The following is a 17,911-nucleotide window of genomic DNA, read 5'->3' as shown; positions in this document are numbered from 1 at the left end:
CCATATCTATTCTCATTAAATAATTGTTGTCTCCCCCTTTAATTTCCCCCAACCGTGAAAATGTAAATGGATAAAAATAGAAAAAATGCTTAAAAATAAAACGCCAGTATTTTTAGTTAATATTATAAAAATAAAATTCTGCCAAGCCTATCTACCCATATACATTACTCCTGGGGGAATTCTGCACCACTGCCCAATGCAGAATTTTGCAGAAATTTCCTTGCCCCCATAGAAATTGGCTGCAGTGCTGTTGGTCACCACTTGGGGCTGCTGGACCTGGCAGAGCCCAGCTCACACATAGAAGACACTGCCAGGGGGCGAGGAGGGAGTTAGAGGATTCCCGGCAGCTGCAGTTCCCCACACACCCTGAGGGAAGGAGACAGTAGTGCGCAAGGAAACTTCATATAAGCCTGAGACCCAGCATCAGGCTGTTTCTCCCTCTGCCTCCCTAGGCTCTGAGGAGAGAGGGGGCAGGTGTCTGGGCTGCGGGGACCTCATGGCTGGGTTCTGGGGGAGAGGGGTTGTGGGTGTCTGGCCTCCTGATTGCGCTCTGGGGGTGGGGGAAGGGGGTAGAGAAACAGGAACTGGGTTGTCATGGGGTTTCTTTAACTCTACTCTTAGGGGAATTTTTGTGTCTCTCTCTATTGTTACAGACATACGTGCTGACAGGTATTTTGAAATAAATTACCAAAATAATTGAAACTGGCAGGATTATTTAATGTTGTTTTGACAAATAAAATTTGCAGAATTTTACAATATTGTGTGCAGTATTTTTAATTTTTTTTGGCACAGAATGCCCCCAGGAGTAATATATGGTATAACACACTAAATGACAAAATTATGGATGAGATTTCCAAAAGTTTTGGCCTCATTGACCTCAGTGGGAGCAAAGCCAGACCACTGTTGAGTGCACTTGATAATCTCACCATGATGCTAGTAATGCTATTGAATCTCTTTATATTTGGGGCTTTTTGGTTGGCAATTATGTTTGGGGTAGACAAAAATACCACAAAAAAGTCCCCACATCAGCTTAAATCTCATGAGAGTCCCCCTTTAGGACTATCATCACACACATTATTATTTCTTGCATCATTGTGAATGGTCTGTAGACATGTATATTTGATACATTTTGCCTTATACTGCAGTTTTAATTAGAAATGTTGAGTTGGGCCCATAACATTGAAAAATTAGACAGCTCTTTGGCTCTGTGTACTCCAAGGTAAGAAGTGAACAATGAAAAGGAGGGTTACTACCTTTAAAAAAAATAAAAAAATCACAGCAATACAGGAGATCTTTGTCCTTATTTAAAGTAGCGCTGTTGAGAACAGAGGACTCCTTTGTCACATAAGTCTACCATTAAATGTATATGGAAAAAATCCTTTCGCTTGAATTCTTGCCCAGATCTGTTTCTCTTGTTACTTTTTATCTTCCATTACATTTAAAAATAAAAATCATGCCAGCAAGAAGATATTCTCAATGAGTTACTGTAGCATATCTTTCCTCTCAGTTAATTTATGTGAATTACATTGTAGATCATGCTATTTCCACGACTTGCAGGTTTTTCATTCATGTGTCATTATACTCAATACAGTTATATTGCTTTCAATCTAACAATAAGGAGAAACTGTGCCATAAAAATAAAATAGATTATCTCTCATACTTATATTCATTCACACTAAATTATATCTATGTATTTAGAAAGAAGACAAGGTCCTAATTTTACAGCAAAGATTTTGGAACAGATTCTATTCAATTACTGTATCTTTCCCTTCCCTATCTTTGTTTGAATTTCTTCATAATAATCCAGTATTTACTATGATTGCAGCATGTTATCTGCTATCTAAGAATATATATTTGCAGTGTTGCTGAAGAGTACTACAATCATGCTGTGAAACAAAATTATTTTAAGTTTCAGAGTAGCAGCCGTGTTAGTCTGTATCCACAAAAAGCACAGGAGTACTTGTGGCACCTTAGAGACTAACAAGTTTATTTCAGCATGAGCTTTCGTGAGCTACAGCTCACTTCTTCGGATGAAGTGAGCTGTAGCTCACGAAAGCTCACGCTGAAATAAATTTGTTAGAATTATTTTAAAAAGTTTTTCATTGTAGTTGTTTGCAGTGCTGATGTAGCCGTGTTGGCCCCATGATAAAAGAGAGAGACAAAGATAGGTAAGGTAATATATCTTTTATTGGACCAAGTTGCTGGAAGTTGGTCCAACAAAAGATACCTCTTCATCTACCTTGTCTCTCATATCAGAATATAGGTAGATCCTCCTACTGGAGCCAGTGTTAATGTCCCACAATGAAAAACTCTAGATAGCATGAGGAAGAGGCTTTAATTTCACTTTCATGACCTCCTCCTATCCCTCTGAAGTATGCCCAGTTTCTGCATGTGAAATTATCTATCTATCTGTGTCTCTCGGCTTTTATACCATGCCAATCACCATGGTATCTGAGCAAATACATCTAATTCTGTTTTTTAGTACAATATGCCTCTATTCCATCCTTACAAGAAAGCAGTACATTTATTTTAAGAGATAATCAGTTGTAACCATCACACAAAATTAAACATCTGTATGAGATACCTCACATTTTAAAAAAGAGGGACCACTCCTATTATGACCACCCAAAGAATAACATCAGCATGATTTATTTTTAAAATGTCTAAGCAGGCTAAGAGAGGGTTTCCACGGCCTCTATGGTTTTTGCCTCCGCTGCTTCAGTCAGCAGCATGATGGAGGTGGTTAAAAGACTGACTTTTTTTTTTTAGAATGATTGCAGCACTTTTCATGAGAAGTATTTTACAATAAATATCTTTTAAATCCTTTCAGATCATCTAATTGCTTTGGAACTTTTTTCCAGTTGTTACTTTAGTTTTGCTTTGAATTCCTGGGAAAGAGTGTCACTTTTAGGTCACATGAGACCAAGAAAGCACAGGTCACCAGAGAAGCCAATGTTATCTAGTCAGATGACAATATATGATCTACTATTAGCACAGATGATGAAGGCCCTTCAATGAATGCTACATCATCTGAAGTGGCAATTTCCATATTGTATCCAAATCAAGCCTTCCTTCTGCTTTGAGCTCTTTGACTGCTAGGGAGGAAAGCATGACTAGTTTATATGAACTTTAAATAAAAAAAGAGAGTGAAAGGGAAAACTTAGAGACAAACTACAGTATTGAGTAAATTAAAAAGGATCAATGAACTATAATCCAAGATTAGAATAAGATGAAAATTCATCTGCATTGTTTTAAGACTTCGGGTGAAATTCTGGTTCCATTAAGTCATTAAGAACTTTGCCATTGACTTCAAGATGGCCAGGATTTCACCTCTTGTCTGGCACCTTAGTTCAAGACAATACAATGTTATGCTGAAGTTTAGAGACTCCTGAGAATAAATCCAGAGAGCCGAATCATGAATAAATCTAAATGTACTAAACCAAGAAAACGACACAAAATGTAAATACTTTCACACTCTTCTCTCCCACTTATGACTGTGTCCCATATCTGTGTCACCTGTATCAACATCATCCATATGTTTTTTTCAATAGTTTAAATGTGGCCTGGACCACCAAAGTAAATTCACGCTAACAAAAAGCCCCTTCTTGTGATTTTATACAAAGCACTTGATTCATTGCATGAGACATGAAACAGTCATCATGCATTTCCTTCAGAGTCATCGGAGATACACAGTCTGTACATGTCAATTGGAACAAAGGTTACTTTCTCTACAGCACACAGATACTTACACAATATGAGCCAGGTTTAGAGGTTTTTCAGGCTGGTCAGGGAACATTGGGTGCAAAGGTTCATGGCTGGAAGCACAGCTTAAAGACTTGCTAAGTGCATTAGTTAGCTTCTTAGCAGGTGATTTCTGGGAGGAACAAGGAAGGTAAAAGTAATGTGGACAAGTAAGGTGCAAACGGTTGCTACATTGAAACTACAGGAAGTGCAGAACAATACCTTACCACTTACAATCATATATTCTTAACTTTTTCCTCACTCTATGCCTTTCTTTAAGGGTCCAATGAGCCAAAGTCCATTTAGGTCAATGGAAAGATTCCCATTGTCTTCAGTGGGCTCTGGATCATGCCCTGGGAAATACTGTTTCTTCGAAGTTAGTGGCATGTATACAAGCCAGTGCACTATATTCTTTCCGTCCCCTCCTCACTAGTGTTTCACTAGCTTCCTTCATTCTTTAGATGTTTTAAACTAAAGCTTCTCTCTTGTCTGCCTTAGAAGCTGCTGCCTCTGAAAATGACATTTCAGACACAATACTGATGGAGTTTCATGGACTTGGAGACAGAAAGCTAAAAGAAGAGACTGAAAAGCTTTAATTGCTTCCCAAAAAACTGAACATCTCTGCTCTCACTGTGTAAACAGGCATTAAGCTTTGAATCCTGGGATCCCACAAGTCTTCATAGGGCAACACAATGTAATGCTAGTTTTAATGCACTAGGACAGCTAAATCTTCAGCTTTTATAAACATAATGACATATTATATACAGTGAAACTCTTTCATAGTGAAGTAATCCCCAGATAACAGCTTAATTCTAAGTGAAGGAAGGATGGCTGTGTGGTTGTAGCAATGGGCTGTGAGTTTTGGGTTTTGTTCTAGGTTCTGCAACAGATTTCCTGCATGACTTTGGCCAAGCCAGTTAAACTCTCTATGACTCAGTTTCTCCATCTCTAAAATGGGGGTAATACTACTTTCCTATCAAAAAGGGGTATCAAGATTAATTTGCTAGAGTTTTTAGAGTGCTTTGAGACCCTCATAAGGAAGGTATATACCCTGTGACCAGGATATGAAGTATTTTTATTATTGGAATTCCAAATTATACACAATGAATTTGAACAATTTAGGACTCTCACTCTATTATAAATGGAGTTTCACTCTGAATTCACCATAACTGAGTTCTATTGGACATCTCCAATTTACACATATACCTGAGATATTTGCATGAGTTAGGCATACCCCAGGTGTGTGTCTGTACCTAACTTTTAAGATTAGGCCCAATATATAGAACATTCATACACAGTTAGAGTTAAGGACATTGTTATCAAATCTGCTTGGAAAGAAATAACACTCATGTACATAGTAGCAAGGCAATTTCAGATTTGAATTGAAATACTCCAGTTTGAAAGTAAAAAAAACATTTGGGTGGCAGGGGCAACTAGACATGTATTCATATGTTGCTTTTTATTGTGTCTGGCAAGGTTTTGAAACAGCTTTCAAGTGAAATCACCAGATTCCTTCCCTACCATTGCAGCACACTTCCTACAGCAAGAAAGATCTATCATTCTACAAATACACTGTTTGTTAAGGGATGAGAAAAAGAGCCATGTGGCATGTACTCTCCTATCCAGAATCTAAACTCAAGTTATCCATGTCCACAAAGTGAGAGCCCAGAGGCCATTTGTGCACCTAGATCTATTGTGAGGCAGAGTAGAGCCATGTGCCTGGCATACTGATCATCAAACAGTGCATTTCTTTTATAGTTAACCCTTGCTTGTTCTGTGCAACATCATCATTAGGCAGGCAGCTACTTTCACAGAACCAGAGTTTTAATTGTTTTAAATATGGTTCTGAAAACTTAGGTTCAAAAATGTATCCACACACACTGTGGTCTGCATCCCTCCTGCCTAAAAGACCACTCCTCTCCCCGTACAACAATGCACCACTGTGACATCTGAGATCAGCTAAAGTGCATCTGCTGAGGGTCCCCGGATTTGAATTCTGAAGATGGCACGTTCTTAGTGACGGGACCTCTGCTGGAAATTTGTTTCACCTTTCCAGATTTCAGAGAGAAGTTGCTAGGCTTAACTATTTGGTGAAGCATTTGTGCCAGCTGGGTATAAGTGGTGGATTTTTTTTTAAAATGAAGTAAAGGTGGGTGGTTATTTTTGTTACTTAATATAGGTTGTATGATTTATTATTGGTGTAATTATGTAAATGTACTCAAATGCTATTATAATGGGAACATAATACATATATATTGAACACACACATGCGTGCACGCACACATACACACTTACTTAAATTAGTTCCTCAAAAAAAAAAAAAGATTTCAGGGACAGATGAATGATACTTCAATAGTCCCCATAATTTCATTTACATGTAATCATTAGCATATGAATCAGAGAAAGCGAGAGAAAGGCTAACAAATACTTTACTGTGGGTCCTTCAAAAATGGAAAACTTACTGTGAAAATAGCATTATATTCCAAGACCCTCCTGTAGCTGTCCTGACATCCAGCACAGTATTAAACTGTCAGACTGCTGAAATCCACTCTCAGAAAAGAAATTCTTGTCTCAGAGCTTAATAGTGAATAAGGACCACAATTGTGGATTCTCCATACTTATCTAAATTGGCCACCAAAGTTTTATATTTTGCAATATAAAACTACTGAATTGGCCAAGGTTCCTACTCCATCCTTGGGATTCTCTCTCTGACTGCTGGAGTTCAAACAGTCTGTAGCAATGCATGAACCTTCCCTTACCCACGATGTGTATTCTTTCATTTGGTGCTGGTTGCTATGGGAACCACTGGCATGTCCCCTCCAGAAGCAGTCCTGACAGAGCTGGTAATTGTGACACTGCTGGCACCGATAGCGAAATCCCATCATGCTCTCACTGTGGCAGTAGGAACACTCAACAGGATGGAAGACTGCGGGGGAGAGAAATTTAAAAAACAAAAACAAACAAAAGAAACAATAAGAACAAGATTAAGAATGAAGCCCCAAATGGTGACTGAAACCTTCCTTTGTTTGCAGTAATTTTCAACATCAAATGCCATTCATGGTCTTAGGCTGAGGAAAATATATATATGAAAACTTCACAAGTCTTTTGTGGGTCTCTTCCATGGTACAAACTGCACTTGCTTAATTCCCAACTCCAAATCATTTATCACTTCTGAAGCAACACGGACTGTTCTTCCTACAGCCTCAGAACTGTGTTTAAACTACAAAGCAAACTGAGTTTATTACAGAGGAAAACAGCAAATTAGAAGGAAATCTACCTTACTCTAATAGGTTGCTATTCTGGAAAGGTGAAGGTTTTTACTGTTATCATTAGCAGTTGAGTTGGCGAGCCTAAGGGTCAGAGGTCACATTTTCAAACTTGGGTGCCGAAAGTTAGGTGCCTAAATCTATGTAAAGGCATCTAGATACCTATTTTAATCACCTACACCTGATGTAATTAACTAAACACATTTAGATACGGATTTAAGCACTCAATGTTTGGTACCCACATTTGAAAATCTGGCCCTAAGAATGGGCTCCATTTTGTCCATCATTCCAACCAAAAGTATATAATAAGGGAATTTGCATCACCTGGAAGCACTGCCCTCGAATATTAGACTGATTTATGGCATCTTTTACTATTCATGCTGCTATGAGCTATGTTTTTCTCCCACCACTTGGCACTCCCACTGCCTCTGCCCGTCTCTGCACACTACAGCATGTACACTGTATTTATCTGCAACTGAACACATATATGCATCCCCCTTTGAAGCTCCAGTTATGCTCTATGGACAGGTGGGAGGGAGCACTCGAGAGGAAATGAGCTGGCAACATTTTCCCAATGAACTCTGGTAGTAATAACAGAAAATCCTCTGCACAACGACCCTCATCCCTCCAGACTAAGAAAGTGAGGCTCTTACGTTTATTTTCAAATATGTCTGCTCCTTGACTTAGCAGCTACACCATTAGACTGAGAATCTCAAAAAAGAAATAGAGAGGATTTTTTCCCTGGCTACCAAGGGAAATATGGGGAAGCAAAATTAATTGTTTTTTGAAGATTTATTCATGTTGTTAATTGAATGTTTAAATATAAAGGCTTAACATGTTTCCTTGGGTTTAAATCTTCCATTCCTTCTAGATCTATAACATTAAAGGATATATTGTCAATGACATTTGCAAAGGATTAGATGCCAAACTCCTCTTAAGAACCATGTGGAGGAAATACCATCTTAGGAGCAGGTATACTTTGCTAAGTAAGACACTGAAACTGTACTTCCTATTATGTATCCTCTTCCTGTTTAAGGTCGGAATACAGGTCAATGTGCACAGTAGAAGAGATGGCTTTGCATAAGAGAACTGTGTGGGATCTGCTAGAACTATTTGGGGAAATATATAGGGCTTGGAGGGGCGGAGAGAGGATGGAATGAACCCACAGTACTGGGGTCCTTCTGTGGTTGCAACTGCCGTTACAATGCTGCTGCAGTGTCTGCATTCTGCTACGGAATCTATATCTGTGGGGTTAGACCAATAGTCCTGCATATTTGTGAGCAGGGTGGTTACCTGCCAACCTTTCCCAAGTTGCCCAAACAGAAGTTGTGTGTTTGATACAGAAATTACTGGGTGGCATTCTATGGTCTGTGTTACATAGGAGGTCAGATGAGATGATCAGAATGGTCCACATTGACGGTAAAATCTCTGAATCTATACATTTCAGAACCAGGGGAGTGATTCACTGTCTGGGTCAGAGGTACCCCCTCAATTAAATCTGCATCCTTCACATAAGAGAGAAAGAAGGTTGGATCTGAGGTTTCTTGCTCCTGTCTCTTGGATAGATAGTTTTGCAGGGAGGTGTTAGGTCCTCCTTTTAAGGACTACTTGGACATTGTGGCCACTAGTTTACAACCTGCACTGGACTTAGCCTACCAGGTAGATTGTGTGGGAAGGAGCTGCCTTGCTGTTCCTCCTTTAGTGCTGTTATGTCATAGCTAATAAATGTCATGGTCTTTGATTTCACCAAATGTGGGTGTGGCACAAGTGGGCTGCCTGCTGTAGCTCTCTGGCTATCCAGGGCATAGAAAGCGAGGAAACATTTAGGACAAAATCCAGAGCACAGCAAAAAAATTAAACAAGGCTACAAGTGGAATGACTGACAGTAAGGCATCCTATTTGATTAGCAGCTATAAGATGGCACCTGGAATCGATAACCTCAGTACAGTAGCTCTTATAATGTCATCCATAAACTGAGAAGCTCATGATATATATCCTAGATGTCCCCATTGCAACTGCTATTCTTTAACTAAACTTGGTGAGCAGCCATTACTTACCATTTTCAACATTTGCCAATCGATGCAGAAGTGGTAGCCAGACCAGACACTGTGGCGGGGGGTCAGACATGAGAGTATCCAAGAAAGCATTTAATGTGACTTTTTTCTGCTCAAACAAACACAAAAACAAACAATCAAACAAAAAATAACAGTAACCACAGAAATCAGGGTGACTTGAACATGTTTTTATAAAACTACTTGAGAATGAAGAAATTAAGTTCTTAAACCTCAAGCCATAAACCGAGAAGAAAATGACACTGCCAAAGGCTGTAAAAACAGAAGATGAAGGCAGTAGTGGTTATAATGTCTGCCACCTGTAAGCAACAGTTCTCTTCATGGAGGGAGTTGATGCCATTTATTAAGTAATCACTCACTTCAAGGGTTCTGACCTAAAGTTTGTCCTCCAAGAAAGATCCTTCCTGAATACATCAGTTTCGCAACCTGTTCATATTACTATATGCCATTGGTCCTATCTAATGCACATGCATCAAACAAAAAGCCATTTATCATCCACAGAGTGACAGATACCACTCCAAATATCTGCTAAAGTTAAAAAAAAATGAAAGGACAAATAAAGACAGATTAAAATTTTCAACAGTGTATATATTCCATTTTTAAAAGTGACTTAGACACTTAGAGGTTTAAGTCCTATTGTTCCTCAGTGAGGCTTAGACTCCTAAGTGACCCACGTCTTTTTGGTTTTGGAAAATGAGACACGTGCATTTCTGAAAATTTTTTAACTCAAATCTTATTCTCACATTTTTAAGACCTTTATGCAGATTCCTCTCTGAGATGTGTCCACTGTTAAGACTCTTTACCTTTTAATATACTTCTCATAGTATGCGACAGACTTACGGACAGTAAGTCTTACTGACAGAAATTAAGAACTAATGCCTTCCCATGAAGAAAATGATCATATATAAATGTTGAGTCCTGTTTGGAATATTTATAGATTAAAACCAGTGATATTTGTTTGTATAGGTTATTGCATTCATTTGGATCCCAAAGTGCTTCTCAGACTATATTAACCGATTGTACAAACCATCATTTTAACCTCATTAGTGAAATGGCAGCTGTTAAACAGCGCACAGGGTCACTATACAGCAGTTTTAGGAGTGAAAGTAATGAAGAAAACTGTACCTGAGAGGAAATATATACAGGCACCATGTAACTATCCCAACTAACATTTGTGAAAAGTGTCATGGGATAGTTAATGAACAGATATAGTCAGAAACTCAGTTTTTCATCTAATAAAAAGACAAGACCTTTCTAGACATTAGTGTCCCCTAGAAATAATCCCCAGGTTTTTTTTTGCAATTTTAAAAAGTGTAAATGTTCAGTACTTTACAAATTTAATCTGAAAGTCATTGACAGTAAATAAGGAGCTGCATCAGTACCAAAAATTAGCCCGTATCAATAAACATGTTAATAGGATGGTTAACATCTGTTTACTATACACCTGAGAATGAGTGCTCTCTTCCCAAATAAACAGGAACTCTGTGTTAAGCACCAGTTCACAGAATAACGATTTGCCTGACAGGACTCTACTGTGGATGTCTGCCATGGCTTTGCTGACCATTGACATCAACAAATGTCACTATTAGCAGCAGCAGAGCTGAAAAGAGGAGGAGAAGGGCAGAAAGAAAACTAGTGAATGAAAGATCATCCAATTTCCCATATCATAAATAATCAAGTAGCGTAAAGTGTTCTCTCTGTTCCTAGAGAGGGACTAAGTTGGCTGCACACACAGCGGTGCTCTGAACAAGCAAACTGATGCAGAGGCAAGCACAGCTCTTCCACAATGGAATTCTCTTTGGAATGGAGCTATAAATAGGGGCCTAACAAATTCACTGTCCATTTTGGTCAATTTCAGGGGCATAGGACTTTAAAAATCATGAATTTCATGATTTCAGCTATTTAAATCTGAAATTTCATGGTGCTGTAACTGTAGGGGGCCTGATCCAAAAAACGAGTTACTGGGGGCGGGTCTCAAGGTTATTGTACGGGGGTTGTGGTACTGGTACCCTTACTTCTGCGCTGCTGCTGGCAGTGGCACTGCCTTCAGAGGCAGGCAGCTTGAGAGCGTCAGTTGCTGGCTGGTAGCCCAGCTCTGAAGGCAGAGCCACCACCAGCAAACAAAGAAATCCAAAGAAAAAGCAAACAACAAGGCAAGGAAAAAACAAATTAGTAAAAAAATTAAGTTACATAGTAACTATAAATTGGGTAAACAAATTCCCACAGTCATAATTTGGGTCAGTGACACTGAATCCTAACTAAGGCACATGTTATTAAAAACAATCTTGTTCAGTGTCTGCGTACCAATACTAAAACCTAACACAGTAATATTTAATAAACCGGTTACTGTTCATTCAGTAGGTTATCTGAAAGACAGCATCTATAAAAAACAACTTGATCTATGTCAGCTACTGGTGTATCACAGAGCATTGCAACCAATGAAACAGAGATGTTAGCCGTTCCTGTTTCCCGCTCAGCAAAGCTTATTCCAGAGGGTAACAACCAGCAGTAAGGGTAATCTATAACCTAGTAACAGTATAGGGTAAAAGCACACAAAAGATCAGATTTCACGCTGGGAGACCAGACTTCATGGTCCGTGACACATATTTCATGGCCGTGAATTTGGTAGGGCCCTAGCTATAAATTAAAACTTGATTTGTACCAAATAAAGTAATTTCTGCTTCGCTGACAGCTTTATGGCTGCACTCCTTTGGTGGTCACTGATTTTATGGATTAAAGAAGCAATGTCCCTTAAAAGGACACTGAAAGTAATTTCCATACCTTTAAAAGTCATTTTTTTCTTCCTGCAGTTTTTAATCAATAGCTTGGAAACTTGAAACTAAATATACTCTGTGAGGCGAGGGGTGATGGGTTGTGTACCCCACATAGGCCCTGATGGGGTTAACATGGGCCTGAGGGGCCAGTTAGGGTATCTGGCTGTACCTGTGACAAGAACCAGGTTTAACTGAACAAGAGGCTCAGCTGGGCAGGAGCAGGCTGGATTATAAAGTCAGGAAGTTTGCAATAGAAAGAGGCTGCAGGGACAGAGGAAGGCAGGTGAAAAGCCAAGAGGGAGAATAAACCCTGGGGTTCTAGCCCTAGAAGAAGGGTCAACCCCAGAGGAGTTGTGGGGGAAAGAAAGCCTGTGAGAGCTAGGTAGGAAGAAGCCCATGGAAACAGCATAAGGGCAGGGCAGGTGCAACCATTTAGGTGACCTAGGCGGTTGCCTAGGGCAGTAGGATTTGGGGTGCGCCATTTTCTTTGGCAGCAACCGCAGCAGCCGGATCTTCGGCTGCCCCGGTTGCAGCCAGCATTTAGGCGGAGGGAGCTGGGACAGGGGAGCGCTGCTTGCAGCAAGTAAGTGGGGGGCGGCACGCAGGGGAACTCCCAGCCCCAGCTCACCCCTGCCCCGCCTCCTCCTCGAGCATGCCATGGCTGCTTCACTTCTCCCGCCTCCCAGGTTGCAGCGGAGGGTGGGGGGTGGAGAGCTGCTGCAAGGGGGGCACCTCAGGGCGGAGGGGGGAGCGCCTCAGGGTGGGGGTGCGGGGGGGGAGGGTGCAAGGTGGAAGTTTTGCCTAGGGCATGAAACATCCTTGCACCGGCCCTGCACAAAGGGGAGGACTATGCAGACCGTGACTGCTTGTTATAGAGTCCCTGGGTTGGTACCCAGTATAGAGGATGGGCCTGGGTTCCCCTGCCAGCCACTGGGAAGTGGCATAGGAGCCATGGAGATGCCAACTGGACTAGCTTTATTACCCTGGAAGGGGAGGCCTACTGTAACTTGGCAGGAGGACTAATCCACAAAGGTGAGGCACTGCAGTTCTTGAGTGCAAGAGAGGGGCTACAGACAGAGAGTGAGATGACAGGCTGAGGAACTGCAAGAAGACGGCATCTGGCTGGCAGAGCTAATTCCTAGATGTGTCCAGAAGGAGATACCCTAGTAGTGAGTAAACATCCCCATGTCACTAGATTGTGGAACAACATTTGTCCAAGCAACAGCACAGAGTTAGGACACATTTTAGTTCCACAACTTTAGATTTAATTTTTTAAATCTCTGCTATTGCGATAACAGTTTGATAGGAAGATAAATATATATCATATCATGTTTATCATGCCTGCCAGGGAAATAGGAAGTATAAATTCCTTTTGGAGCCCCAGATCTATATTTTAACAGTAAAGAAGAGAAGAAAAACACCGCTTTCTTCCCAATGTCTTCTCAGCCTCAACATCTTCCTTTACTTTGCATGTATTGCACTACTGAATTTCTTATGGGTGTTAAGATAAGTTTAATCAAATATTTTTCTAGGGGTGTAAATCAATGCAGTTCACAGGAAAAAATTCTCTTCTTCCAATACAACAGAGCAATGCACAATCAGCTACATGTAGTATTGGGTATTTTTTAGTTCATCCCTCCCTTCTCTGAAGCATCAGGTATAGTCCACTGGCAGGATATCAGACTCAATGCATCCACACAGTCTGATGTGCTGTGACAAATGCCATATTCCTTTCTGTGTAACTTCAGCACTTTCTTGGCTCCTACTAAGAATTTCTGCAAGGGAAAATCAGATGTTCAGTTGCCTGTAGGCTTCCATTCCAACAAAGAAGAGGTGAGAAACAGTTCTTTTTCACCGGAGCATTTCAAGTGTATCTGTTGCCTCATCGTAGACATGAACAATTAGATATTTGGTTTAAGAACTGGATTTCAACATGATGGAGATATAAGGTCATGTATGCGCAACTGTAGCAAGAAAGAGGAGCAGCATGACTGTGTGCGCACGTATGTGTGTGTGAAGGAAAAAAAACGAAAGAAAACTTGATTAGTCATGTGACTAATAGCATACGTCAGTGAGGCCATCCTTCTTTACCTGTTGCGAGAAACAGGATTTTGCCGATTGCTCTGTGTAACCAAATGAAGGACCTTCGAAAACTGCAGTGGGAAGTTTGAGAACCTCCCGCAGAAACATATCATACCTTCCATAAACCATCACTCCACCAGAGTCTGAAATCATTGAGAAAATATCTGGGGAAATTAAGACAAAAAAAGAGCAAGAAAAGGAGAGGTTTACTTCATTTAAACTGCAGATCTCTTAGTTCAAAACGTATGATCAGAACTTAAAGTAATGAGATTTTTTATATAATGTATTCTGCTTATGGAAAACGTCAATATTATTGCACCTTTAATTTAGCCTAACTTGCCAGAGGCAAAAGAAAAATGCACATGTAAGAAAACTATCAGATTTCTATATTAAAATATTCCTGTTTTTGTGGCTGTGTGGTGTCATTCCTTTTTAGCTGGTGCTTGATGCATAACATAAGTGAGTAACTTAGTCAGATTGAATGGAACCAAATTTGACAAAGTGCAAAACATCAACTACAACTTTTTGTCTGGTGCCATTCTGGCCCTGAGTTCATGCGGCTGTTTATGATTTTTTGGACATGTAGAACACTCAACAAATTTGAAATGCATTACTTGAATCTTATCACTTTTTTGGCTTAAATTATTTGTCATGTAAATATTACAACAATTTGTCATTCTATAGCTGCATCTTACTCTTTTTTTATTTTCCTTGATGGTAGGCTTTTTTTTCCCCCCGAGTAAGAAAGTGAAAAGTTTAAAAGGCTCCAAAACTTAGTGAGGGATGCTAGACTAAGGGACCATTATCATTTTTCAGGCTGTTATGGCCACCTCTGTTCTAGATGGCAGATATCACACTGGGTGCAACTGGAGGGAAATTCCAAGTGAAGGACCCTGCAGCAGTTCACTGCTGGGAAACCAGTGTCACACTACATCCTGCCATTGCATGCAGCCTCTGGACTCAGGGAATCAACAGCTATCCTTATGCACAACATCAGAGAAAAGGGAGATCTGAGCACTGTATTCTAGATGAAGTTGATCCCAAAGGACAAGAATTCTAAAAGGAAGTCTCTCAATGCTTCTGCAGCTAGAATAAACCTTGGCTAGATTTGTTTGGGAAATGAGATAAATCCTGTAAAGCAGAAGGGATAGACATGTGCCTCTGGAAAGGAAATATAAACAGTGTATAAACTGTTTTGTTTTTCTAACTGTGAAAATGAGAGGGATGTCAAGAAAGAGGAAATTGTCCAATGATACTTCATAATGCTAGACATTTGCTGCACTTGATTGTACTTATGATAATCTTTTAATCCAATCAGCCTGAACAGAAATCAAATCTGTACTGTACTCATCAGAATTAGACATATGTGACCTGGCTCCAAAACTGGTTGAGAGGCCATCCAAACAGTGAACTGGACTTATCTGAAGATGCAAATTGGTTCTGCAAAACCCCATCAAATATAAGCATGGTCTAATCCCATCAGGTCCACCTACCATTCTGGCACAATTTGATATCTTACCAAATACAGGGATGAACGACAGACAAAACAAAACTTACATCTTAATTTGTCCATGATCTTTCCTCCACAAAGAGTTGCCAAAGCCATTTTGACAGCAAAAACTGAAATTTTACCATGTCCTTCCCTGTTAGATAATAAAAAGTTGTTATATGGCATGATCTCACCAGCATGAATGTACATTTTAACTGCATCTCCTTGACATGACATAATACACGAGACACATAGTATACACAGGTTCATAGAGTTGGAAATAAAATCTTCAGATCAACGCATTTTTCTTTTCATATTTTTACTGTTTTCTTTCAAGAGGACATACAATGGCAGACTTCTCTGTAAAGCCATCAGAGACTCTCTAAGAGCATCAACAAGGCACATTTTAATGTTAAGCTTATCAGAGCAACATTTGAATGCTGGTTAGCACATCGTGCATTAAGCTGCTTATTATTATTATTAAATTGTTATTTGTACTATTGTAGTGCTCAAAGGCCCCAATCAAAATCAGGGCCCCACTATGTTAGGAACTGTCCATACAGACAGTTCCTGCCCAAGAAGCTTACAATTTAATTTGAAACAGGATGTAACAAGTGAGTACAAAAAGCAATAGTGGGGAAAGGAGGATGAGGATAATGGCTAAAGAACATGTGGTTACTCAGGTTAGCTATTGTACAAGTTAATGGTTCCAAGCCATTTGCCTTTTTCAATTATACCCTTGATTTACATGTAATCTTAGAAGGCATTTAGTTACAACATGGACTTTAAGGCCCAATCCAAACCCCACTGAAGTCAACAGCAGACCATTTATTTTCAATGGACTTTGGATCAGGCCCTATGTTGAAATCATCTTATTTTTAAGAAAAGCCTCTTTTTAAATACCACCCTTTGGCACTGTCAGAATTTACCATTTTGGAGGCACTGACATAATACTATACAGGGTTTCACTAGTCCCATATGGCCATGCAAAATCTCACTTTTCCTTGCAGGTGTGTTGGCACAATCCACTGGTTAAAAATCAAGGAGTTAAGCATCTGGCATATTTAATTTCACATAAATTCTATTCTATTCAACACTATTTAACACATACAAGGGTATCCGATATAGGGAAAAAAAGTTCTATAATAATTTTCCTACAAATGTCATCATGTCCCAGTCAGATAAGGATCTTTTTCCTCCTTGGAAGGAACATGCCTGTACATTGCAGTGTCCATATGTAATGTACACGTTTTATGAATGGTTGATCTTTTCACTGAACCATTTTAAGGCAAAACTCAGCTGACCTATTTCCATACCAATTATTCTGTATCCACCTCAGTGATTATTTACCTTAGCTCATTCCAGTTTCTGAGCTAGTATTTTCCATCTTCATTATAAAGCCCTCTGTTTTAAATTCTAAAATCATTTCCCTTGGTATGAAAAAAACCTAGCACAGGTTTTTTAAAGGAATTATGCTATCACAAGCAGAAGCATGAACACGCTAAAATGTACAATCTCACTAAAAATAATAAATTTCCTCCTCTTTTGCATTAATTTTTTTGGTCTCAAAATTTTCAAATTTACTTTTTCTTTGGATTTCTCAGCACCTTCCCTCAAGGCAGTTAAGATACAAATTACATTGGGGCAGCATTTACCTATTACCCGGAGATGTTTAATAGGTTCCTATCTCTCTGTTTAACTAAATCATTGAGAGCATATCCTCATCCTAATAAAGAGAATTATTGTTTCACAGTCAGCCAATTCCTTTCTTTTCAATTTTACAGCAAGACAAACCCATTTTTCCTTTGAGTTTCAGCAATGGGACTAATAACGGAGCAGGGCACTACTCAGTATGAGGGTGGCAGAGCAAGACCATAAGATTCTGTGTCACTGTGGGGAACTAGACGTTCTGTGACCTCCAGTCTATGCTCCATTAGAGAACACAGTGGGTGTCCATCTAGACTCCACAGGCCAGCTCTATGTATAAGGATTTTGGAGTCTGGATAGTAAAAGTTAAATGGCTGTTCTAACTGCTTTGGCAATAGCCAAGAAAGTGACGACAAGATGAAATCTATTTCTCCATCCACATTTATGGAACAGCTCTATTGCTTGTCAATCATGAGCTAAATGGAAGAAATTATATTTGCCGGAATGAAAAGATTACCTGATTTCTGAATACATAGTCTCCACTGTTGTCCCTCTGCTAGCCCCCAAATCTAAGCAGCATAATACATGTACATAACAGAGTAACCTTTTGTTTTATTTTGGTTATTAACACACTACTGTCCTGTTGTCCCATAGAAATACTCGCAATTTAGCATATTAAAATGTGCCATGTGCTTCATGCCTATGAGGACTTTAAGTTTACAAAGTGAATGGCTATTTGGCATTTCCTATGACTGAGTTATCTAAACAATCTTTACAGCCCTGTCAACTTACTCACTTTTAGATCAGTGTGTTACAATTTTAATATGTGAGATTCCAAAT

The 17,911-nt window shown here is 39.6% G+C and overlaps 1 protein-coding gene across 25 annotated transcripts in view; it reads right to left on the bottom strand.

Moving 5' to 3' along the window:
• DTNA (dystrobrevin alpha) overlaps nucleotides 1-17,911 on the bottom strand; it is a 342,834-nt gene that overhangs the window by 81,014 nt on the left and 243,909 nt on the right. For all 25 annotated transcript variants that reach the window (XM_050941967.1, XM_050941964.1, XM_050941966.1 and 22 more), the window contains exons 5-9: nucleotides 15,493-15,578; nucleotides 13,945-14,099; nucleotides 9,065-9,170; nucleotides 6,501-6,667; nucleotides 3,750-3,874 (exon numbers count right to left, since the gene is read on the bottom strand). In XM_050941967.1, the coding sequence (XP_050797924.1) occupies nucleotides 3,750-3,874; nucleotides 6,501-6,667; nucleotides 9,065-9,170; nucleotides 13,945-14,099; nucleotides 15,493-15,578 (639 nt within the window). The remainder of the gene's footprint in view (nucleotides 1-3,749; nucleotides 3,875-6,500; nucleotides 6,668-9,064; nucleotides 9,171-13,944; nucleotides 14,100-15,492; nucleotides 15,579-17,911) is intronic.

This window comes from Gopherus flavomarginatus, chromosome 2, assembly GCF_025201925.1.
Source record: "Gopherus flavomarginatus isolate rGopFla2 chromosome 2, rGopFla2.mat.asm, whole genome shotgun sequence".
In the NCBI taxonomy this organism is placed as follows: domain Eukaryota; kingdom Metazoa; phylum Chordata; order Testudines; family Testudinidae; genus Gopherus; species Gopherus flavomarginatus.
The sequence above is the reverse complement of the archived record's forward strand: the minus strand, read 5'-3'. Positions and strand labels throughout refer to the sequence as shown.